Source organism: Phialemonium atrogriseum (assembly GCF_030411735.1).
Source record: "Phialemonium atrogriseum strain 8032-3 unplaced genomic scaffold QBC33scaffold_24, whole genome shotgun sequence".
In the NCBI taxonomy this organism is placed as follows: domain Eukaryota; kingdom Fungi; phylum Ascomycota; class Sordariomycetes; order Cephalothecales; family Cephalothecaceae; genus Phialemonium; species Phialemonium atrogriseum.
The window spans coordinates 86,599-106,737 of record NW_026848161.1 but is presented as its reverse complement, the minus strand read 5'-3'; the positions used below and the strand labels follow the sequence as shown (position 1 = coordinate 106,737).

Here is a 20,139-nt window from a genome sequence, read left to right as displayed (position 1 = left end):
GGCACCCCGGACGGCGGCGGCGGCGGCGGGGTCGTCTCGTTTCGGTTCGAGAGGCGCGGCCCCGGCGGCGCCGAGGCGGAGCACACGTCGAACCGGGCTAAGCTGCGGGCGGCGATCGCGGCGCTGCAGTTCCGGGCGTGGGGCCGCGAGGGCTGGAGGCGGGTGGTGGTGCTGACGGACCTGGCGTACGTGGCCGAGGGGGCGACGAGGCTGCTGCTGGCGTGGGCGGCGAGGGGTTGGCGGGTGAAGAGGGGGAGGGCGCGGGGGCCGGGGGGGAGGCGCATCGCTAATCGGGACTTGTGGGTTAAGTTGCAGGGCGCTGTGGATGCGCTGCGGGGGGAGGGGTGCGAGGTCTCGTTTTGGCTTGTTAGGGGGAGGGATGTGGGCGGGTTGGGGGACTACATGTGCGGTGCGAAGGAGGCGGCGCGGGATGCGGCGCGGCAGTGCCCTGCTGTGGATACAGAGGAGTTTACGAAATTATACGGCCTCTTGCTGTGACTTATGGACTGGCGTTCACCGAGGGTTGAACTTGGCTGCGTGTGTGCTTGGAAGGCGGGGAGTTTGGAAATGGCTCGCAGTATTCGCAGCGAGATTCGGCTGTCTTGGTAGATGGTATCAAGTATTTTTTCGGTAAATCAACTAACTTGATATCTAGTATGTATGTATATACGTATATACGGTACATCTAATAGTTCACGCCTAGGCGGAGATTTTCTTATATCCTGAAGCACAAGAGGAAAAAAGGACGGACACCGAACTCCTCCGCTCTATACCGGGATCGCACAACAAGATACAATGGAGCGTCGACATTCTCTGGAGAAAGGCCCCTTAGGCAGTCCCCTCAGTTTCCTGTGGGACGGCGTACAGGGGCTTCATCTTCCCATCCTTGTCGACAGCTCCGAATTTGAGCATGTCGGCATTGAGCCGCCAGACGACGTTCCTGCACACGAACTTCACGACACCCGGAGCCGGTGGCCAGTTGATCCAGAGGTCGTCCTCGTAGTGGATGTCCAGCATGGCATAGCAGGCACACAAGCCCATAATGCCGAGGTTTTTCTGCGTCAGGGCCCCCGCTCCGTCATCAGCATTTTGTGTGGGAATTGGAGAGAGACCAAGGAACACTCACCTGATTCCTCTCGCCTTCCCTATCTAAAACCGCCGTCAGGCCGGCCATCTTTTCCTCGCCGAACCGCCGCAGCCCCTCGATTGTGGGAATCTCGTCGGCGAGGTGCTGCGACAGCTCGCTGCCGAACCCGTCAATCATCTCGACGACCTTGCGGCCGTCGTACTTCTGATCGCCCGCTGCACAGGCCTTGGCGTAGCTGCCGAGGGCCTCGAAGCCGCCCAGGAAGGCGTGGTGCTGGTCCACGTTGTGCTCCATGATGCCCTTCTCGCCCGCCATCTTCTCGATAGTCGGGAAGAAGTCTTCCTCCTCACCGGCGTGGTGTAAATGCAGGAGGTTGTACCAGTGGGTGATGAATGTGCAGAAGGCCTTCTCGTCTTTGGCCTGGATGTGTGGTGCCTGGAGGTAGATGGCGTTGAGACCCCTCGACACCATGTTGTGGACGCAGGCCATCTCGGAGGCACAGCGGTCGAAGAAATCTATCTGTGGGGAGGTTAGAGACGAAGGTCTTTGGGTAGCAGGGCGCGGCGGCAAAATGGGTCGCAAGAAAATGCTAACCTTGGCATCCTTGCCCTTGAGGAAGACGGGCGTGGGGATGAGGGGGAAGGGATGGTCGGCGTAGGTTGGTGCCATTGCGCGAGAGGAGAGGTCTGGGTATCAGGGGATATCACAAAGGAAAAAATGGAAACGCTGAGGGAGGCAATGTCAAGAATATCCCAAAGGACACCATCCCTACTTTATATTCCCTCCGTGGTCGTTTGTACCCAATAATGGGAGGCCCCATAAGACGGGGCCTGAATAAGGACCCTGAATAACAGGCATTGCCAAGTCCTGCTGTCAGACATTAGGGCTGAGAGCTGACTTGTAGGGTGACCAATGGGGGAGGGGATAATAACGCTTAGCCACTCATGCCAAGGAGGCCATCGTGGAGGACTTGGGTCTGTCGTTGCTGGCAGTATTGTCTCCGTCACAATATATCCGCAGGGGTGGCAATTTAAATGATAGGCCTTGATTATTGCCTGCTGCGTGTTTGAGAAGACTTAATCCAGCAAGCAACAAGGGGGCGGATGAAAGCAAAGGTCTTCATCGCCAGCGGCCAGCTTTGATCTGAGTAAGAACTAAAACCCCTACGCTACCCTGTGCTCGCCAGCACCAACAACCAGGGTACAGCCAATCATATATCAGGTGTTGGTTGTGGCTTGGTAAAATATAGAGGAGCTGAAGAGGCATTGTTTGGGTGGCGTTCCTGACAGGTATCCAAGCGAAAGGGAAGAAGAATCGAGAAACCAAATGAACGGAAAAAAACCAATCAGAAACTGTTCCTCCGCTTAAAATCGGACTCTCCGGTATCTGATCTCCTCAGCTCGAATGCCATATCCTTGCTCGCCTCGCCCGATCCCACCGTAGACTGCCGATGTAATGTCGAACCAGTCAGCTGCCGCGCACAGATATCCCCCTCTTCGTCCCGCATGCTCTCCCTCCTCCGTCTCTTCCCTGAGAAATGGTTGATGATCTGCGCAACCACCACCAGCAGGACACTGACCCAGGGAGCCCACTGCCCGACTTCGTACGGCATCTCGTCCGCAGGCAGTGGCTGGAGCCGAACCTCGTTCAGAATCGTATTGGCGACAAACGCGCCGAAGGAGACGAGGACGCAGTAGTATTGGAATGCCGCCCGGAACTTGAAACGCCGATCCGCCCGACCCTGTGCGCGGGCCGGCGACCCGGCAGCCGAAGACGCACGATCATGCCGTCTCCGCCGAAGCCAGTCGCCAATCCAGCCCAGCTCGAGTCTCGCCAGTCCCGGGGGCGAGGTGGCGTGGTTGGTGGCAGGACACGGATCGCCCCGCCGCTTCCGGATGAGATAGGTGACCAAGTATATAAGAGCAAGGGGGATGGCAGAAGAGAGGGTGGGGAGGAAGACGCCCGTGACGGACTGAGCCGGATCCGTCTTGTTCGGCCACGCCATGATGTCGGTCGGCCGGCGGAGAAGCGGATGCTCTTGGGGGAAGCATGCGTAGGTGCAGTTATCGGTCGGACTCTCCAGGAGAGAGGCGGCGGCAGATAACACGGTAACCCCCGGAGGAAGGCAGGTAGGGGCCTCCATGAAGTGATCCTTTGCATAGATGGCACAGACGGCGAGGATGGCGCCAAGCAGCATCAGGGAAGCCCACAGCATGATGATTGTCCGGACTTCATTCCCGACGGTGCGCAGGGTCGTCGAAAAGGCCAGCAGCGGCGCCGTGAGCATGACGCCCGCCGACGTGATGGCGAAGACGCCGTAGATGTCCAGGTCGAGCGCGTACTGAGACCGGGCCCTCGTCACCAGGACGACGGAGTGGATGGCCGCTGCGCCGCCGTAGGACATGGAGCTGGCGAGGGCACCGGTGACGAGCCATGGCTGGCGACGGCCCAGGACGCCGTATGCTAGGAGGGCATAGTAGAGGATGCGCTGGAGAGGAGCGTAAGCCCCGGAGAGGGGATACACGCAGAGCACATCGGGGCCGTAGCCGTTATAGGCGTTGACGGGGTAGGCCGCCGCTGCGGTTGAGAGAGTCGAAGCTGCGATGAGTGAGTAGGTTAACATACGAGATGGAATCGAGAGGTGGATGGACTGGATGATATCATAATTGAGACTTCTTCAATGAAGATAAAATAGAAGAAGGTACGAGTATGGGAGGTGGAGCTTGGTTTCCTTAAGTATCCCACTCAGTCAAGAGTGCCACCCGCGCCACCGTCCCGCGTGCGTGGATCGGCAGCATCGGGAGCCTGGGGCTGTAGTTACACTGGAGAAAGGCAGTGCATGCAGGCGAGGCACCCCCCGACCCAATCCTCGCGCATCGCACCCCGCGATCGACGTGGCTTGGCATTGGATGGACCAGACACACACACTCAAGACGATGCAAATACATCACGTGTATCCAATCTAAGATGATGTCAGGGGACTGGGGAGTAGGCAGGATGAGGACGGAAGAGAGGGGTGAAATTAAAGTAGGTAATTAGTTACCCGAACGATGATATTAAAACTACCAACGAGCAGCAGTTATGTTTTATCAAGCTGGCTGGTTCTTTCATGTTCTCATCGCAGTCTCTCGGAGACCCTCAGCGAAGACATGCAAGCTATCCCGAGGAAGGAATCTTCCGGATATGTGAGAAGAGTTTGGAGGATAATTATAAAAGGTGGGATGTAAGCAAGTTTCTGAAGTATCTTGTATGAAAAGCATCAATTTTTGACTAGTTAGCATCTTCCTTACGACAGTCAAGTAGTACACAGCGGTTGTTGTGGGACAGGCAGGTGGCCTTAGAGCGGACGTAAATGAGCGAGTGTGCCTATATCAGTTTTCTTTTCTTGTGGCGCGAAATACCGTGAAGAGCACAGGATAGAAAAAGACAGAAACAACGTTGGTTAGAGAACGGAATAGAATGTTGATCAAGAGGAGGACAGTTTGCAGGACTTAGCATTAATAAAGCTAAAAACGCTCGAATGCGTGGGCCAAGCTGAAGCGAAGCATCCTGCGGCGATGGGATTGATTGGAGAGGAGACTTTCCAAGATGGTTCCGCAAAGCTTGCAAGGAGAACATCCTCGACCTGAGTTCTCTCAAAGGGGAGAATATGGTCGGGCTTCCGGTACCGCGGCCACGATAAACGTGTATGTAGCTAGCTATACTACCTATTGATGCGCGACGGGCAGGCAAAGGAACTGATTACAGGGCGCATGGGAAGCATATATCCTTGAGCCCAGGATACTGCAAGGAATTGCAACGCACCAAACGCTAAGTTATCTCAGCTTATCTAACAGAAGAAAATGGAAGTTCAACACGGAAACTTCACAAGGTAAACCGCAGCAACATATCTTCCTTACGAGAGTCAAGCGACACACATATACAGTGGTTGTTGTGGGATAAGTTGGTGACTTAGAGTGGATGTAAATGAGCGACTACTCTCAGTCTATAAGTCTATATCAGTTTTCTTTTCCTGATGATCAACCTTCCATGGGGAGTCGCGCCTGGCGCAAAGTCTGTCAATCTGCCAAATCCATGCCTACCTAGTCATAAACATAAAGACGGAGTTATTATTAGAGAGGAGAAACCCAAGGAGACTAAGAAGATCAAGAACATAGCGCAAAATACTAATGAAGAACACAAAGGGAAAATCGAAGCAATGTTGACTAAATAAAGAAATAGCATATTGATGAAGAGGAGGATAGGGCGCAGGACTTAGCACCTGAGGGTAAACGCAAGAAGGAGAAAGAAAAACTCAGGGGGGAAAAGGGGGGAAAGGGAGCGAGGATGGCAAACGGGGCAATCCGAAAAGCAGGGAACAGGAAGAAATGTGTGATGATCTCCGTTGCAGGGAAAGGCGAGCCTCAGAGAGCGACAGGTTAGATGGGGAACGACTTGGTAAAATAGGTGTGCTTCTTGCCCCGGAGTTGGTATCCCCCCGGCACTGTGGTCCACTTCGATTTCCTAGTGTCCACCTCCTTTCCCTTGGCGTCCACGAAGTAAAGCGTCTTATCAGATCTGCGCCTCTTTATCTCGACGGTCTTCAGCTTCGGCGCTGGCACTTCCTCTTCTTCTTCGTTGCCATCGCCGCTGTGGGCATTACCCTCGCCGGAGGCCACTGCAGTCTGGCTGAACTGCGGCACGCAATCGTCGACTCTGCCGGCGTCGCCCTCCTCTGGCTCTTCTGCGTACACGCTCGGCCCGGCTTGGGCGGCCTGTCTGGCGGCTCGTTCGGGGTCTGGCTCTTGGTGGACATCATCGTCTCTGTGTAGGCGTCGTTTGATGGCGCCCGAAGTGTTGTGGACATACCCCTTCTCAGCCTTGCGCCAGGTGTCAAGACCGGGATAGGAAAGGTCGAGGAAGTTGTCGCCATTTGCCGACATCATGGCCAAGCACCAGAGGGCAAGCTTCACGGTAAGCCGGCCAGTGCCGGAGTTGCCACAGGGGATGACCGCGTACTCAGGGGGCTGGTACTCCCAATCCAACGGGTCCACGTCAGCGAATGATGATTCGTTGGCGAGTGACGATTCGTCGGCGAATGATGATTCTTCCCCTATCGATAGGCCGGAAAAATTTATCCGGTGACCACCGCCAGCAGTCGCCCTCTGGAGACGTCCGGCGGTCAGGCCTGGGCTGGTGGCAAGACGGGTGATCCTAAGAGCAACGAGACTCGCGTCTGTAATGATGAAGCCGTACCTGACAGTGCTGTATGCCATGTACTTGGAGACCTGGCCCACAACCTTCTGCCATTCATGGAAGACTCCTGACGACCGTGACTCACTCATGTTAGGCCACCACTTGGCGCTGAGTTTCGTGTCCCCTGGGACCACATTGATGTATTGTCCGTGGGCTATACAAGACCAGTCAGGCTTAATATCGACCGCGCACCGACTGCCTGGTCCGTAATGGCAGCCGCCGGCTTGGCCATGTAGGGAGTAGTTGACGGTTGGCATGATGAATCGTTGCAAGACAGTTTGGAGGGTGTCCTCGTTGCAGATGCGCAGGTCAAGAGGTAGAGGGTCTGGATCTGGATCACCCTCGTACTGTCCGCCAAGTTCCCCCTCGAAGATGCTGGTCAGAGTGTCGTAATTGAAGTCGGTCCATGGAATCCATGTGTCGGGCAGGATGGAGCCGCGGACAGTTGTGTTGATGCCGGGACTCACATCCTGGGTATTGGGCCGGGGATTGGCCCTCGTAAGGGCGTGGAGGAGAGTGACCATCTTGGCACTGCACCCGTACTCTCCCCCTAAACTTGATTGTTAGGTTCCAACGGCTAAATTCTGTGTACGGCTTGGATACTCACGGGAGAGGCTTCAATCTAAGTTTGAAGGCAAAAAGGTGGAGGGTTAGGGGGAGAGGGGAGACTGCTTGAAGACGATGGAGTGTAGACAATGTAAAGTTAAGAGTTTGAGCACTTGCGATCATGAGGCCCCAGGGTGAGAAGGGATATCAACCAGCTTATATCTCTCTTGCCATCCATTATTTCCAGTCAACATCCAGGTAACTCATAGCGCACAGCTGGTTGGCTGCCTCCATGGTCGAACTTCGACGTCAAGGGTCCAACGAAAGGGCCGTTCGAGGTGCGGATATCTCGCCTCAACTTTCGTGGTGATTCCAGCCTAGTGAGCTAGAATTCTAGCGCCACGCATATGCCCATATCATCGAGTTATGCGGGACCCATCGTTTATGCCTTACCCCCGAAAGTTCCAACGATGGCTTGCGGGAACCGCAAGGGGGCTTTCAAACTTCGAACAGTGCATATTTATCCCTGGTCGCCAGACATCGGTTGGCCGTGAGGGGAAACCCCGTCTGCAACATCATGGGGCTAATGTTGGCTGTGCCGCATCTTGCTGTTGGCTACGCGTCTCGTCACAGCAAGGGTGTTAGCACGCTGTCTATTTAATCAAGCAGGGCTCTGAGCTGTGCTGCCTGGCGAGATTGTGGTTCCAACAGTGTTTGTCGTCCAGGAGCACGTGACTCTGTCCCCATATCTCCAGCTGCCCTCCAACAACCTTCTTGCACCCTCACCTCACACACCTCATCAGCCATGTCATACGCAGCGGCCGCAAAACGCCTCCAGGCCGCGTCCAGGGGACGGCCTTCTGCAATCAGGCTGAGATTGCAAGCGGAGCCGTTCCTTGATGACACTGTCATGGATGGTCCTCCGAGTCGTGCACTCTCCGATCTCAAGACACCACGACTTCGCAAATGCCCCTTTGATCTGAACTCGGTTTCCTGGAAGCATGCAAAAATCCTTGATGGTGGCCTGGATGGGTGTGTCTGGCGGGTCAATTTTGGGGACCAAGGGCCGTTTGCCCTCAAGGTGGTAAGTCAACTCTCTTCTCAAGCTACTTGCCAAGCGCCAGGATTTTCCTGCTTACCCTTTCCTTCCCATAGTTCTGGGATGCGGAGCCGCCTAGTCGTCACGATTGCTACTCCGCCCAGCGAGAATGCCAGAACAATGCGCTTCTCCAAATAATTGAGGCTGCTGTAGAGCAGGCCAATGCAGAATCAAATCCAATTTTGGTCAACCCTAACCCGAGAAGCAAGGACGAGGCTATGGCCAACCTTCTTGCATTTTCTGGTGAATCTTGCCCAGTCGAACAAGTTGCACAAGGTTCCAACTTGACTCAGATCCAGTCAATCCCTCGCATAACGAAATGCTATGGCTGGCTGAGATTCAGTGGCCAGGTGTTTCTCGACATGCCCAGGAGAACAAGGCCACCGTCCATCGTTGTCAGCAAGGAACCCCGCTCGTTTTCCCTTGACAAGGAGTACCTTGCCATTGTCTACGAATATATTGAGGATGGCGAAAATGACCCTACTGTCGTCGAGCAAGTGGGAGACTTTTTCTACCTTGCAGGGTTTAGTTTTGCGGAGTCGCCGCTTGAGAAGAACTGGAAGCAAGGAGTCCTAATAGATTTCTCAGATATTGTCCATCCGGGTGGCTTTGGGTGGGCGAAGCAACTCTATGGACCAAGGAAAGCTGAAGCGATTCTGAGGTCATAGCCAAGTCTACCATCTGACGCAGTAGAAGAGATGGGTCACATATTTTGGGTGAAGCATAGAAGGGTGCTGAATATTAGCAGGCATGTTTTTTTCCATAGAGAGATTTTCGTAACGACATTTCATTCTCTAAAACGCCCGGTCTGTTGGACACAATGCAGTTGGTCAGTTCCAACAGAGAAAAGGCCCGAGGATGATGATGGGGTTGATTTAGACTTGCATGTGTTGGTGCACAAGGCGAAATCCGCCTTGGACCAGCCTGCGGATTTGGCCTCTTTCTTCGAACTTCAGTCGTGCAGGATATGCCACAGCTTGCAGTTGGGCCGTTCCAACGGCCTCACTCACCCTCGCCCAAAATAGGAAGTGTGCCTGGGGAGGTGCCCAATCTCAGGCGTTTTCACCCCTTCTTCATCACTGGGCCTCAGAGGCTGGGAAAAGAAGTGGAGGAATGTGAACATTCATGCATAGGTACCTAGGTACGTAGCCACAGGACCCAGAGTTCGAAGTCAGTCTCCAGTAAGGCCCTTGCCATCGAACTTCGAGCAGATACATTCCCAAGCTTCGCCTTCATCGGGCCTCGCTTCGACCATCCACGTGCCAGCCATCGTCCGAATCCAAACGACCTGTACCATGGTCGGCGGCAACGAGCTGATTTCGGGCATGGGCCTGGTTGTTGCAGGCATCGAAGTGATTCCAGCTAAGTTTCACCACCCCGAGCTTCGACCCTCCTACGAGGAGGCCACCCGGTTAAACCAGCTTGCCAGCCAAATACTCGAGTGCGCCAAGGCTGTTCAAGACGCGCTTACCGAGTGTGCAGCGGCATGGGCACCAGACGTGCCGAAAAAGGCCGACGAGCACATGTCTATAGCAAGGTTGGCTTTGCAGACTGCGGCACGGGGTGAAGTAAGAGGCCTGGGTCTTAAGAAAAATCTCGGGATAATCTTCAAGGGACCACAAGGCTCAACTCTCGACTCTCCCCAACCCAAGACGAGGAAGACACGAAGAGCGGAGAGGTGCAAGGCGCTCCGCAGCATGGCGCCTGGCGCCATCTTGGCATGGGCTGTGTCACTGCCCTGCAGCTTGTGGGAAGACGTGGGGCAGCACATCTTTAATAACCTTCTCAAGCAAATGGCAGACAAGGCACTGTCGGGCCTGCCGGCGAATGCGCTGGACACGATCCGAAGCCTGGGACAGGAAGAACCCCTCGAAGGGGTTGTAGAATACAAGAATTTCGTTCAAGGTGCGTCCAATCGCCAGGCCATGTGAGCTCAAGAGGGAGAGATATTGCTGAGTGGGCTGCCTAAGGAGAAGACGTCTACACAGCCGGTGGCCAGTTTGCCAACGCCGCAGCGCCGATAATGTGGCCGCCGATGATGTGGCCTGTGGAATGGCCTGGGACGTTCCAGCCGTACAACATCCAGAACCGTGGGTCGCTTCCGCTCCTGTCGTCAAAGACCCCCGGTTGCATGTGCGCTACAACATCCCAGACGAAAAGGTGATGGGACTGCTAGGACTGCGCGCAGCAGGTCTGGACCATGTGTTTGAGCACATCATACTGGTCATCCCTTTGATGGAGATGCCTGCTTCTGTCTTCTTCAATGTCCCGCGCATAACTGCAGTTGAGTTTGCAGATAGAACTAGATTGGCACACATGTAGCTTGATTTCTCACTACCTTGATAAGCTTCAGTTCGACAGCCAAGGCTTCAAATCGGCATCTAGCTGGTACCAGCCCTATATAGGCACTTTTACCTACCATGTTCTCCCACACTGGTGGTCTCTTCTCCTTGGTGTTCTTGCTCTTGCCCTCCTCCTCTCTCTGATATACCCGTCTGCAGGTGCAGTCGCGGTCTCCATTTCGCGGTCTGAACACCACGGCGCTGCCCGTTGGATGCGCTGTGAAAAATTGGGCCGGGACGAAGTCAGAGACGTCGCACTACGAGGGTGTGAAGCTCGCGTCAAGCTTGAAAGCATAACGTCAGACATTGCCCTGGAACCGGAGCCTGGCGCAATCCTCTTTCGCGACGCAGTAAAAAAACTGCGTGTCGTCGTCCGCGGCAGCATCGGGAATAGGAAAGTAACGCCAGGTGCTTCTCATAATGGCGTGGGGTAGCCCTTCATCGCACCGGGAAAGCACTGGGAAAGGAAAAGGTCGAGCGTCGCTGCGATGGAGATTGTGCCAGGACGTTGTGGGTGGGGCGGTAGCACCCAACCCAAAGGTTCGGCCCCACCATGGCCCGCTACGCCTTGAATATGCAGAAGACGTAGCAACCTCAGGGGCCTAATCGAATACGGAGTCTTATCCAAGTTCGGTATATGGAGGTATGTTGACATCCTATCGACTCCCATGCTTGCCTCGACCAGTTGCGGTGTGGCAGGTTTCAATGGCAGACGTACTGATGATGTATGTACCCAGTAGGTACACACTGCGGGGAAGTGCGGGGCATTGAGCGCCGGGTTGTCTCGGCTTATCTGACAGAAGGAAATGGAAGTTCAAGAGGAAAACATCAAGGGCAAACAACATCAAGGGCAAACATCAAGGGCAAGCCGCGACGAGATAATTTCCACCGACTAAAGATATCACAGGACACTGAAACAATGGCAGGATCATGGGTGCCCGATACTGCGCAGGGGAGCGACTTCTCCCTGGCCAATATTCCGTTCGGAATCGTCAGCACTGCAACAGCCCAAGCCCCCCATGCTGCCGTAGCCATTGGCGCCTCCATTCTGGATCTCGAGGCTCTCGCCTCGCATCCCCGTTTCTCTGAATTGTTCCCGAGTCTCGCGGGCCACGAAACCGTGTTTTCGCAGCCGACTTTGAATGGGTTCGCGGCACTTGGGAGAGCAGTCCACAGAGAGGTCAGGAATGGCATCCAGGACCTCCTCTCGGACGACACGCCACATCCGGAGTTCCTCAGAGATAACGAGGAGCTTCGGAAGAAGGCCCTGCTGCCGCAGAAGAACGTCAAGATGCACCTCCCGATGCAGATAGGCGACTACACCGACTTCTATGCCGGCTACCATCATGCATACGCGGTCGGTGTCATGTTTCGCGGTCCGCAAAATGCCCTCCAGCCCAACTATTCTCATCTTCCGGTCGGTTACCACGGACGCTCCTCCAGCATTGTCGTCTCCGGAACTCCTATCAACCGCCCGGTTGGGCAAATCTTGCTCGACCCTACCGCCGAGCCGAAGCAGCCAAGCACAGGCCCGAGTCGGCGGTTGGACATCGAGCTTGAGCTGGGCTGCTTCATCTCACGTCCCAACGAGATGGGCAAGGCGATCAAAATCGACGAGGCCGAGGACCACATCTTCGGCTACGTGCTGCTGAACGACTGGAGTGCCCGTGACATCCAGACCTGGGAGTACGTCCCGCTGGGGCCATTCAACGGCAAGAACTTCGCGACAACGATAAGCCCGTGGGTGGTGCTGGCAGATGCGCTGGAGCCCTTCCGGACGGTGGGTATCGAGAACAAGACGCAACTGCAGGACTACCTGAAGGACAGCCGAGCGGACAGCGTGTTCGACATCCGGTTGGAGGTCGACCTGACAAGTTAAGCCAACCACACCTAACTCTCACTTCTCTTGGCTGACGCAGCAAACTTAGCACCTGAGGGGGACACGACAACGATATCAAGCACGAGTTCGAAGAACCTGATGTGGTCGTTCCCTCAGATGATCGCCCACCATTCACTCGGTGGTTGTCCCATGCGCACCGGCGACCTGCTTGGGTCCGGCACAATCAGCGGTCCGGAGCCGTCGGAACGTGGGAGTTTGCTCGAGATGAGTGAGGGTGGCAAGAAGGAGATCTTCTTGTACGGAATGGACGCCCGAAAATTCCTGAAGGATGGCGATACTGTTACCCTGCGAGGAATCTGCCGGAAGGGTGACATGGCGGTCGGATTCGGTTCCTGCACAGGGCGCATTTTGTAGCTCTTCTCACTCGTAGAGGGTCTCTCCCATGTCAATTAGAGTGCCACCTGCAACTTGCAGCTAATGGAACGCCTTGCTCTTACTATGTAGCCTCGTCTGTTATCCGAGACCAATATGAATTGCGTTGTTTGTATGTATGTATGTGCATACCTGAGCATTTCTACTTTGCCAAGAGCGACGCTAAAACGGTGCACGAGCGAGAGAGACTTGAATCATTGAGGGGGAAAGGCGGGGTCGGGCCGAGGGAAGGTGCAGGGGTGGTAAGGAAAAGCTGCGATGAACGGAATAAAAATAAGCTAATTACGCAAGAGAAAATGCTAGCTTGATTACCTTTTCTCGGTGGACGACTGGTAGAGCCGAATGAGGCTGCTGGGTTCGGGGAAATGGCTTCCTTGTAATTTCAAGTCCTCCATCTTGCCTCGCGCGCCTCGTCGCAAGGGCTCGGGTTCAATGAGCTGTGCGACTCAGACACGATGGATCAGCTCGAGACCCAGGTGACCGACTTGCGGTCATTCCTGACCCAAGCTCCTCCTCTCTCCGCTGCTTCCTCAATCTCGCAAGCAGCAGGAGGAGGACACGGCATGGACATCAGCTATTCCCCCGATCCGCACCACTCCCCGCTTTCCGCCCCCGGAGACAATTCCGCGCCGCAGTCCTTCTCGCCCGCCGCCTTCGCCGTGGGCCATAAGAGGAAATCTCCCGACGAGGACACTGCTAGTGGTGGTGGTGGTGGTGGTAAGCAGCAGAGGAGCAAGCGGAACAGGGTTCGTACCCTTTGTCTCTCCCTTCCTCGTGCCGGTCCGCTGTAACTTGGCTAACTTTTGCTTTCTCTGATGGAATCTAGTACATCTCGATTGCTTGGTATGTCCCCTCGAGAGTCGAAGACGAGCGCGCCCCACTAGGTATGGATCGCTAACCTGCGCGTCTTCCCTCCTAGCAATGAATGCAAGCGGCGCAAGATCAAGTGCAATGGCCAGACTCCATGCCAGCGATGTGGCAACCTCAACCTGCAATGCCTTTACACGCCGAACTGCTGTTCCAACAATTTCAAGGAGACGGACGAGTTCAAGACCATGACCGAGCACGTCACGCGTCTCCAGGAGCAGGTTGAAACCCTCTTCAACAATATGAACGCCCTCCGACAAGAAACACTTCGCTTGGCCCCAATCCAAGACCGTACCCTACCCCTGCCCTCGACTACAGTCGCCTCTTCGCCGTCTGCTTCGTCGGTCCGTTCTCTTCCCAGACCTCCTGCGCACAGAGCTCCGCCGCCGTTCAGCGGCCCGACAAGCATGGCTTTCACTGTCGACGTTGCCAAGAACACCCTCCATAAGATGGGATACCCCGGCACGGCAGACGGGTCCGACGAAAACGGAGGCCCTCACGAAGACGGCCCTGCCCGGTCCCCCTTCCTCCACCAAACGATGCAATCGCCCTCGGCCCTGCAATCAGGGCCTACTGATCCGCTGTGGGAGCTCAGCAAGGATGAAATGATCCGCCTCTGCCGACTATATGAGGAGGAAGTGGGTATAATGTACCCGGTGATCAGCATCGAGTCGGTTTTGGAGCATGCGAAATCACTTGGGACATGGATGGAAGCCGGCAAGAGGATGGGATCGGCCCCACCGTCTAGTCAGGACGACAGGATCACCGACCTGCTTACGTGCAATCTGAAGATCGTCATGTGCTGCGCCCTCGCCGTCGAGGAACATGCCAACAGCGCCAGGGCCACCCAGCTCTACGAAAGCATGCAGGCCGTCGTCGACAGGATGCTCATGACAGATGCCGTCGATGTGATGAAGCTCCCCTTCTTGGCCCTCGTTGCCGGTTACAGGTTTCTCGCCAACGAAGAGATCTTGGCCTGGAGGGTCATGGGCCAGGTGGTCCGCCTGTGTCTCGAGCTCGGTCTCCACAGAAGAGATGGGCTATCCGCGATTCAGGACGAGCAGACCCGTCGGTACGCTCTCAATACGTTCTGGTCAGCATATGTCCTTGACAGGCGATGGAGTTTTGGCACAGGGCTACCCTATGTGTGCCATGACGACAAGATTGATCCCAAGCTTCCAATGCCGGTGAGTGACCTCTCACTCTTTATTACCGAGCCTTCGCGGGCCGCTTGTTCTTGCAGTTTTCTGACCGTTTTGCAGGATAACCACCCTTACCTGGTTGCTATGATAACGTACTCAAAGCTCGGCGCCAAAATTTGGAAATTGGTTGACTACTTTGAGCCTGCTCTCATTCGAGAGCTCAAACGGAGCGACTTTGAGGCGCTGGATCGCGAGATTCTTGACTGGTATGAAACCGTACCAGAAGAAATCAGGGTCCCGTCTCTCAATAACGAGGGCCCTCTCGTGCCGGTACCATCTTCGCCGACCTATGACATTCGGCGGCTACAAATTTGGACACGTCTAAGATTAAACCAGGTGAGTTACTTTCACAGTCCTTTTTCCAATGGTAGTCATACTGACATGGGCAGATCCGCATTTGGCTCCACACGCCAGTCCTGCACAGCGCAAGCAGCATCGCAGAGAACATGCCACTGGCCCGAAGAGCGGTAGACCTGGCAAAGGACACGATCGAGTACCTCACGCGACTCAACCGGACGACTGACATGTACAAGCGCATCCAGGTCTTCTACCACCAGTTCCTGACATCGGCCATCGCCGTCCTCTTCCTCGCCTCCACCCACGCCCCCCTCCAGTTCAGCGCGGACTGCCGCGCCGAGTTCTACATGGCCCTCGACCTCGTGAAGGACATGTCGGCCCGCTCCTGGGTCTCCCAGCGCCTGTGGCGGACCATCCGCTCCCTCGAGTCGTACGCGCCGTGGCTCGGCCTGCAGGACGACGACGCCCACTCCAGCGCGGCCATCATCATGACGGGCTTGGCAACGGGACGCTCGCTCGCCGGCACGCCCGCCAGTAACGGCACCGGCAGCAGCAGCCGCCAGAGTCCGGCGGCGCCCGGTTTTCCCGCGCCGCAGGGGAGGGCCCCGGCGCAGACCAGTGGTGGTGGTGGCCTTCACCGTGACTCGGCTGCGCAGAAGGCGCAGGGACAGCAGCAGCAGATGACGGAGGACCAGAATAATGGGCTGAGGTTGCAGACGAAGATGTCCAAGATCTTTGAGGGATACACCACCGGCCTGGACGGGAGGCAGAATCATCGTCAGAATCAGCATCCGCATCAGCATCAGCATTCGTCGACCCGTGTGGCCCGCTCGTCGCCGAGCCGGCCGCAGCCGCCGCATGGTGTCGCGTCCCCCGGCGGCGGCCTACCGAGTCCCGACGACGGGATCGGTGGTGGGGGCATGTATCAGCGTTTTAAGGATATGTTTTGAGGGCTGCTATAAATGCGGGATTTGGGTGGCTGGTGTTGGGGTTGTCCGGGCGCATTGGCTGGGTCGGAGGGCATGGGCTGGGAAGGGGGAAGGGTCGGGCATGTGGGTCGGGCATCATCTATGGTCTACCGCTGTATTTTGGATGGGATATTCTGCATTTGCATGGAGAGGCATGGGATGGGTATGAATTTTGTAAACATATATCTCGCTGCGGTGGGATTCTTGTCGCTGAATTGATCATCATTGACAGACAATCTTGGGAAAGGGGGGCATCAGGCTGCGAGAGCAGGAGAACTAGATAAGCCTATTATTCCTCACTTGGTCTAACGACGCATGTCGGGTATCAAGAGCCTCATCCAGTGTAAGTCACCCCTAATCCATACAACCAACCCCAATACCCACAGCGTTTCCGTATTTGTACACGTGCCTTATTATTGAGGACCTTGAATATTACTCATTATTTAAGCAGCTAAGTCAAAACCAAGACCTAACACTGAACCCTTCATGACCGAGAAGCGGAAATTTATAAGTGGTCCCCTTTACCGCACTACCTGAAGGTGGCAATCTTCCCAAACGTGTCCGCCATCCCCCAGATGCCCATCCTCAGGCAGCTGAGCTGCACGATCTGCGAGTGGTCGACAAACAGATTGACGTCGGCGCCAAACTCGCGTATGTACCAGTTAAACACTTTCGGCTCCGCCGCCTCGAACATGACCTTCTCCGCCGGCAGGTCCCTCAGTATATCCTGAATGACATCCGTGCGCCAACTAGTCACATTCTCCGTGATGCCCTCACTCTCGATCATGAGCCTCTCCACGCCCGCCTCCTCGATGAACCTCCTCCCCAGACCAACCACCCTGGACGGGTCCGACGCGCCCAAGCCCTCCAGCTCCGACGCAGCCGTGTCACCCCCCGCACCGAACTGGATGCCGATCTCGGGCTTGGCGATCAGGCCGGCGGCCTGGACGCGCTCGACGAGCCGAACCCAGTCATCGGGCGGGATCGACAGGAAGCCGCACGACACCTCCACCACGTCGAAGCCGACCGACTTGCACTGCCGCAGGTACCGGTCTACGGCCGTGGTGGCATCGGGTTGCGTTAGTACGTGCTCGATCCAGCCACCTGTAGAGACGTAGACGCCGTGCTGGTGCGCGAGGTCGATGAGTGACCGCAGGTGGTCCTCTGGGAAGAGGGAGAAGGAGCCGCCGGCGAACTTGAGGCCGTCGACGTGGTGGCCCATGCTGGGGGAATTTGTGAGTTTTTGTTACTGGTTTCACGCTCACCTGGATATCGGGTGTGTGCTTCCGGGGGAAGGTTTTTATGGGGCGGAGGGTTGAGGGGGCGGGGACTCACGTATCTAGCACGTCCTCCAGGTATCGCTTGCCCATGACCGAGTAGTACGGCCCGCGGATCTCGGTGACGCCGACCTTGCGCGGCTTGGGGGGCCGCTTGTTGTGGCGGATGAAGCCGAAGGCGTTCTCGTCCTCCAGCATGATCTTGGGCGAGCGGGGCCCCTTGGGCGTCGGTTGAGAGGTCGCAAAGGCCCGGAGGCATTGCGGTTGCGCCCGGCTGGCGGCGGAAAGTGCAGGTCTTACTGCCTTGAACGCGGGGGAACACCGGGCAAGCATTGTGTCCTGACGTAGGTGAACTCCCTTGATCTTGGTATAATCGATGCCACAAGTCGTGCCTGAGCCAATTGTTGATAGAAGTTCAAGTCGGATGATTGTTGCTTTTCAAGGTATAATGTTTGAGAATTGGCGACGCAGACATGTTGAGGTCGTCTTATAGTTATATCATGTTTCTTTTTGTGTTGAGTCGATCATTTACGATTCGTTGCATGGGAATGCCGTCAAGGTGACGTCGATCGTTCCCACACCCACACAAGGTTGTTGCAGACTTTCTGGCAGCGACGCCGATCCTTACTTGATTGCAAAACTCCGACTTTCGCTTCTTGGTATTCAAGAATTCGATTACTTGCGGTTGTAGATCAATTGTATCTCATTAACATCCATTGTGGATGGCACACCATTGCTACAGTCAAAGATCGACACCAAGGTGTGTGGCATTTGATATTGGAACCGCTACAACTGTTTCTCTTCAACCGTTTCCGCTCCTCCTTCCGCCTTCTCAAAGTCCAAGTCCTGAGGCGTGCCAAACCCGAGATCCATCTCATCAATGTATTCCTCGCACTCGTCCCTGGCCTGGTCTCGCGACCTGCTGTTGACGTAGTCCGTCTGCACCTGCACAGGGAAGGCCAAGTGGAGGATGATAGTGAGAGCGAATGCTGCGGTTAGATCGTTAGCAGTCGCCCATTGAGACACGAGGGGGAACGGGCAACAAACAGATCAGGAAGCTGGTGAATGACGTGAGGTAGTACACCCTGGATGCTCCGACGGAGACGTGGATTTCGGGGTTCACGATATTGAGAAATCCGGGGAGGTGAGGTGCCACGGCGACACTCCACTAGAACATGGCGAGATACAGGTTAGCTCTGCGACACCATAGAGAATAGAAGGGTGGGCTAGGGAGTTGGCACGTACCGCCACGACAGCTCTCCAGTTCAGCCCGAACGAGTACCAGTAGATGGACTCCTTGCCCGTCGTGTACAGGTCCGACACCTTGATGCGGCACTTCTGGACGACGAAGTAGTGAGCCACGAGAATGCCGAGGAAGGGCTGCAGGAAGATGGTGTAGGCCGACATGGCGGAGACGAAGATGACGGCGCCGCTGAGCAGGTACCAGGGGTTAATGACGAGGCCGAGCAGGCAGGTGATGATCTGCCCGCGGCGGATATTGATGTACTTTGGTAGCAGGGCCGACATGTCGGTTCCGCCGGAGAAGGAGTTGCCGACGACGTTGAGCGAGATCTGCGAGATGCCGAAGCCGAGGCCGGCGAAGAAGACGGCGGCGCGCGTACCGGATCCGCCGTCGGCGTCCTGCATGGCGATCAGCAGCGAGGCGACGCTCCAGAGCTGGGAGCCGTAGCGGTTCTGCGTGGCGGCGATGGTGAGCACGCCGAACACGTTGGACAGCCAGCCGGGCAGGAAGCCGGCGAACTGCGAGTACGTGCCCGACGAGGGCCGGCGGGCGAAGCGCGCGTAGTCGCACACGCTCACCGTGCCGCTGGTCACGCTCGACACGGTCAACATGACCGAGTAGACGAACATCCAGCCCAGCTGCGAGCTCGGGAGGGCCGATGACCCCGTCGAGATCACCGAGCCGAACCCGGCCGCGCCCATGGTCGCGCACGCCCAGATGACGAGCACCAGCTGCACGACCACCCCGGAAACCGAGCCGGCGTAGACGAGGTAGCGCAGCTTCCGCGGGGACAGGAAGAGGAAGGGGAATTCGATGACGAAGAAGACGATGAAGCCCACGAACTGCGGCAGCGTCATGCCCGTGCGGGTGGGGATCGTGTTGGGGATGTTGTCGATGCTGGGCCAGATGGCGCGCAGGCAGACGTAGGTCATCATGCCGCCCTGCCAGGCCTGGACGCCGAACCAGACGATGGACAGGAGGATGCGGTTGAGGACCACGAAGACGGAGCCCGTGTACCCCCATCCGATGCGGCTCGCCACGGGAAACGAGATGTAGTAGTAGAGCCCTGGGAAGCTGGCCACGACGACCAAGGCGGAGGCGAGGACGTGCCCGATCAGAGTGGCGATGAAGGTCTGCCACCAGGTAAGGCCGATGGCCAGCATGCTGGAGCCCTGCAGAATGTCAGCTGCATGGCCTGAGTCCTTCCACCGCCGACTTCCTTTGCGGAGGGGGGAGGGAGGGGACCGGGGCAACTGAGACTGACCATTTGGAAGTTGGACATGTTGAATGCGACGGTGCTCCACAGAGCGATGAACGCTGGCCATGCTACTGCATGTTAGCAACCTCTTGGGGGAGGGCCGGCAGGTCACGGCTTTAGGACGCACCCCAGACTCGCCGGGCCTTCTCGATGGGCTTCACATCATGGCTGATCAGGGCGGTTGGAGGGGCCTCGTTCAGGGGATGCGGGACTTGGAGTTTCTGCAGCAAGCTCTCCATAGTTGTGTTTTGGGCGGAGCAAGGAATGGTCAAGCAATGGAAGAGAGTTAAAAGGCCATGGCTGAGGGGGAGGACAGAGAGGGGCGCAACCGCATGATAACCTCCCCGGATGTTTATGTGCTCAGGTGAGGATTTACCTATCGCACCCGTGTCGCCGTGGCTTCGACCTCCTCCGGTTTCGCGGGGAATAGCAAGATGATAGAGCTA

At 56.3% G+C, this 20,139-nt stretch overlaps 10 protein-coding genes across 10 annotated transcripts; 5 read left to right on the top strand and 5 right to left on the bottom strand.

Moving 5' to 3' along the window:
* Positions 1 to 78: 78 nt before the first annotated feature.
* On the top strand, positions 79 to 498 carry QBC33DRAFT_457248 (uncharacterized protein; the record flags this gene model as incomplete). The annotated part of the gene is made up of 1 exon (XM_060424849.1): positions 79 to 498. A coding segment is annotated over one exon (420 nt), but the record flags the coding sequence as incomplete, so codon positions are not given.
* Positions 499 to 606: 108 nt separating this feature from the next.
* QBC33DRAFT_547064 (hemerythrin HHE cation binding domain-containing protein) lies at positions 607 to 1,872 on the bottom strand. The gene is made up of 3 exons (XM_060428708.1): positions 1,682 to 1,872; positions 1,127 to 1,606; positions 607 to 1,056 (listed from the first exon to the last, which is right to left on the bottom strand). Exons 1-3 carry the CDS (start codon positions 1,754 to 1,756, stop codon positions 829 to 831), a joined length of 783 nt encoding a protein of 260 aa, XP_060280598.1. The 5' UTR covers positions 1,757 to 1,872; the 3' UTR covers positions 607 to 828.
* A 278-nt stretch (positions 1,873 to 2,150) lies between these two features.
* QBC33DRAFT_547062 (uncharacterized protein) lies at positions 2,151 to 4,097 on the bottom strand. The gene has a single exon (XM_060428707.1). It carries the CDS (start codon positions 3,708 to 3,710, stop codon positions 2,433 to 2,435), a length of 1,278 nt encoding a protein of 425 aa, XP_060280597.1. The 5' UTR covers positions 3,711 to 4,097; the 3' UTR covers positions 2,151 to 2,432.
* A 1,305-nt stretch (positions 4,098 to 5,402) lies between these two features.
* QBC33DRAFT_197619 (uncharacterized protein) lies at positions 5,403 to 7,098 on the bottom strand. The gene is made up of 2 exons (XM_060422552.1): positions 6,930 to 7,098; positions 5,403 to 6,872 (listed from the first exon to the last, which is right to left on the bottom strand). Exon 2 carries the CDS (start codon positions 6,844 to 6,846, stop codon positions 5,506 to 5,508), a length of 1,341 nt encoding a protein of 446 aa, XP_060280596.1. The 5' UTR covers positions 6,847 to 6,872; positions 6,930 to 7,098; the 3' UTR covers positions 5,403 to 5,505.
* A 558-nt stretch (positions 7,099 to 7,656) lies between these two features.
* QBC33DRAFT_547060 (uncharacterized protein) lies at positions 7,657 to 8,836 on the top strand. Its single transcript, XM_060428706.1, has 2 exons — positions 7,657 to 7,952; positions 8,024 to 8,836. Exons 1-2 carry the CDS (start codon positions 7,674 to 7,676, stop codon positions 8,633 to 8,635), a joined length of 891 nt encoding a protein of 296 aa, XP_060280595.1. The 5' UTR covers positions 7,657 to 7,673; the 3' UTR covers positions 8,636 to 8,836.
* A 338-nt stretch (positions 8,837 to 9,174) lies between these two features.
* Positions 9,175 to 10,140, top strand: QBC33DRAFT_197524 (uncharacterized protein). Its single transcript, XM_060422551.1, has one exon. The coding sequence runs from the start codon at positions 9,263 to 9,265 to the stop codon at positions 9,896 to 9,898; it is 636 nt and encodes a 211-aa protein (XP_060280594.1). The 5' UTR covers positions 9,175 to 9,262; the 3' UTR covers positions 9,899 to 10,140.
* Positions 10,141 to 11,078: 938 nt separating this feature from the next.
* Positions 11,079 to 12,766, top strand: QBC33DRAFT_547059 (uncharacterized protein). Its single transcript, XM_060428705.1, has 2 exons — positions 11,079 to 12,183; positions 12,238 to 12,766. The coding sequence occupies exons 1-2, from the start codon at positions 11,229 to 11,231 to the stop codon at positions 12,561 to 12,563; spliced, it is 1,281 nt and encodes a 426-aa protein (XP_060280593.1). The 5' UTR covers positions 11,079 to 11,228; the 3' UTR covers positions 12,564 to 12,766.
* A 78-nt stretch (positions 12,767 to 12,844) lies between these two features.
* On the top strand, positions 12,845 to 16,229 carry QBC33DRAFT_547055 (fungal-specific transcription factor domain-containing protein). The gene is made up of 5 exons (XM_060428704.1): positions 12,845 to 13,327; positions 13,408 to 13,424; positions 13,501 to 14,635; positions 14,711 to 14,986; positions 15,040 to 16,229. The coding sequence occupies exons 1-5, from the start codon at positions 13,037 to 13,039 to the stop codon at positions 15,895 to 15,897; spliced, it is 2,577 nt and encodes an 858-aa protein (XP_060280592.1). The 5' UTR covers positions 12,845 to 13,036; the 3' UTR covers positions 15,898 to 16,229.
* On the bottom strand, positions 16,153 to 17,699 carry QBC33DRAFT_547052 (uncharacterized protein). Its single transcript, XM_060428703.1, has 2 exons — positions 17,251 to 17,699; positions 16,153 to 17,138 (listed from the first exon to the last, which is right to left on the bottom strand). Exons 1-2 carry the CDS (start codon positions 17,523 to 17,525, stop codon positions 16,445 to 16,447), a joined length of 969 nt encoding a protein of 322 aa, XP_060280591.1. The 5' UTR covers positions 17,526 to 17,699; the 3' UTR covers positions 16,153 to 16,444.
* A 279-nt stretch (positions 17,700 to 17,978) lies between these two features.
* Positions 17,979 to 20,100, bottom strand: QBC33DRAFT_497438 (uracil permease; the record flags this gene model as incomplete). The annotated part of the gene is made up of 5 exons (XM_060425589.1): positions 19,821 to 20,100; positions 19,700 to 19,761; positions 18,438 to 19,607; positions 18,240 to 18,360; positions 17,979 to 18,181 (listed from the first exon to the last, which is right to left on the bottom strand). The coding sequence occupies exons 1-5, from the start codon at positions 19,930 to 19,932 to the stop codon at positions 17,979 to 17,981; spliced, it is 1,668 nt and encodes a 555-aa protein (XP_060280590.1). The 5' UTR covers positions 19,933 to 20,100.
* Between the last annotated feature and the right edge of the window lie 39 nt (positions 20,101 to 20,139).

Bases quoted from the DNA above. Each gene is read 5' to 3' on its own strand.
- QBC33DRAFT_547064 (XM_060428708.1), bottom strand. From the start codon at position 1,756: ATGGCACCAACCTACGCCGACCATCCCTTCCCCCTCATCCCCACGCCC. The intron at 1,607-1,681 runs GTTAGCATTTTC...ACCTCCCCACAG, and splicing joins TCAAGGGCAAGGATGCCAAG to ATAGATTTCTTCGACCGCTG. The intron at 1,057-1,126 runs GTGAGTGTTCCT...GCCCTGACGCAG, and splicing joins GGGAAGGCGAGAGGAATCAG to AAAAACCTCGGCATTATGGG.
- QBC33DRAFT_547062 (XM_060428707.1), bottom strand. From the start codon at position 3,710: ATGTTAACCTACTCACTCATCGCAGCTTCGACTCTCTCAACCGCAGCG.
- QBC33DRAFT_197619 (XM_060422552.1), bottom strand. From the start codon at position 6,846: ATGGTCACTCTCCTCCACGCCCTTACGAGGGCCAATCCCCGGCCCAAT.
- QBC33DRAFT_547060 (XM_060428706.1), top strand. From the start codon at position 7,674: ATGTCATACGCAGCGGCCGCAAAACGCCTCCAGGCCGCGTCCAGGGGA. The intron at 7,953-8,023 runs GTAAGTCAACTC...TCCTTCCCATAG, and splicing joins GGCCGTTTGCCCTCAAGGTG to TTCTGGGATGCGGAGCCGCC.
- QBC33DRAFT_197524 (XM_060422551.1), top strand. From the start codon at position 9,263: ATGGTCGGCGGCAACGAGCTGATTTCGGGCATGGGCCTGGTTGTTGCA.
- QBC33DRAFT_547059 (XM_060428705.1), top strand. From the start codon at position 11,229: ATGGCAGGATCATGGGTGCCCGATACTGCGCAGGGGAGCGACTTCTCC. The intron at 12,184-12,237 runs GTTAAGCCAACC...CAGCAAACTTAG, and splicing joins GTTGGAGGTCGACCTGACAA to CACCTGAGGGGGACACGACA.
- QBC33DRAFT_547055 (XM_060428704.1), top strand. From the start codon at position 13,037: ATGGATCAGCTCGAGACCCAGGTGACCGACTTGCGGTCATTCCTGACC. The intron at 14,636-14,710 runs GTGAGTGACCTC...ACCGTTTTGCAG, and splicing joins ATCCCAAGCTTCCAATGCCG to GATAACCACCCTTACCTGGT. The intron at 14,987-15,039 runs GTGAGTTACTTT...TGACATGGGCAG, and splicing joins CACGTCTAAGATTAAACCAG to ATCCGCATTTGGCTCCACAC.
- QBC33DRAFT_547052 (XM_060428703.1), bottom strand. From the start codon at position 17,525: ATGCTTGCCCGGTGTTCCCCCGCGTTCAAGGCAGTAAGACCTGCACTT. The intron at 17,139-17,250 runs GTGAGTCCCCGC...AAATTCCCCCAG, and splicing joins CTGGAGGACGTGCTAGATAC to CATGGGCCACCACGTCGACG.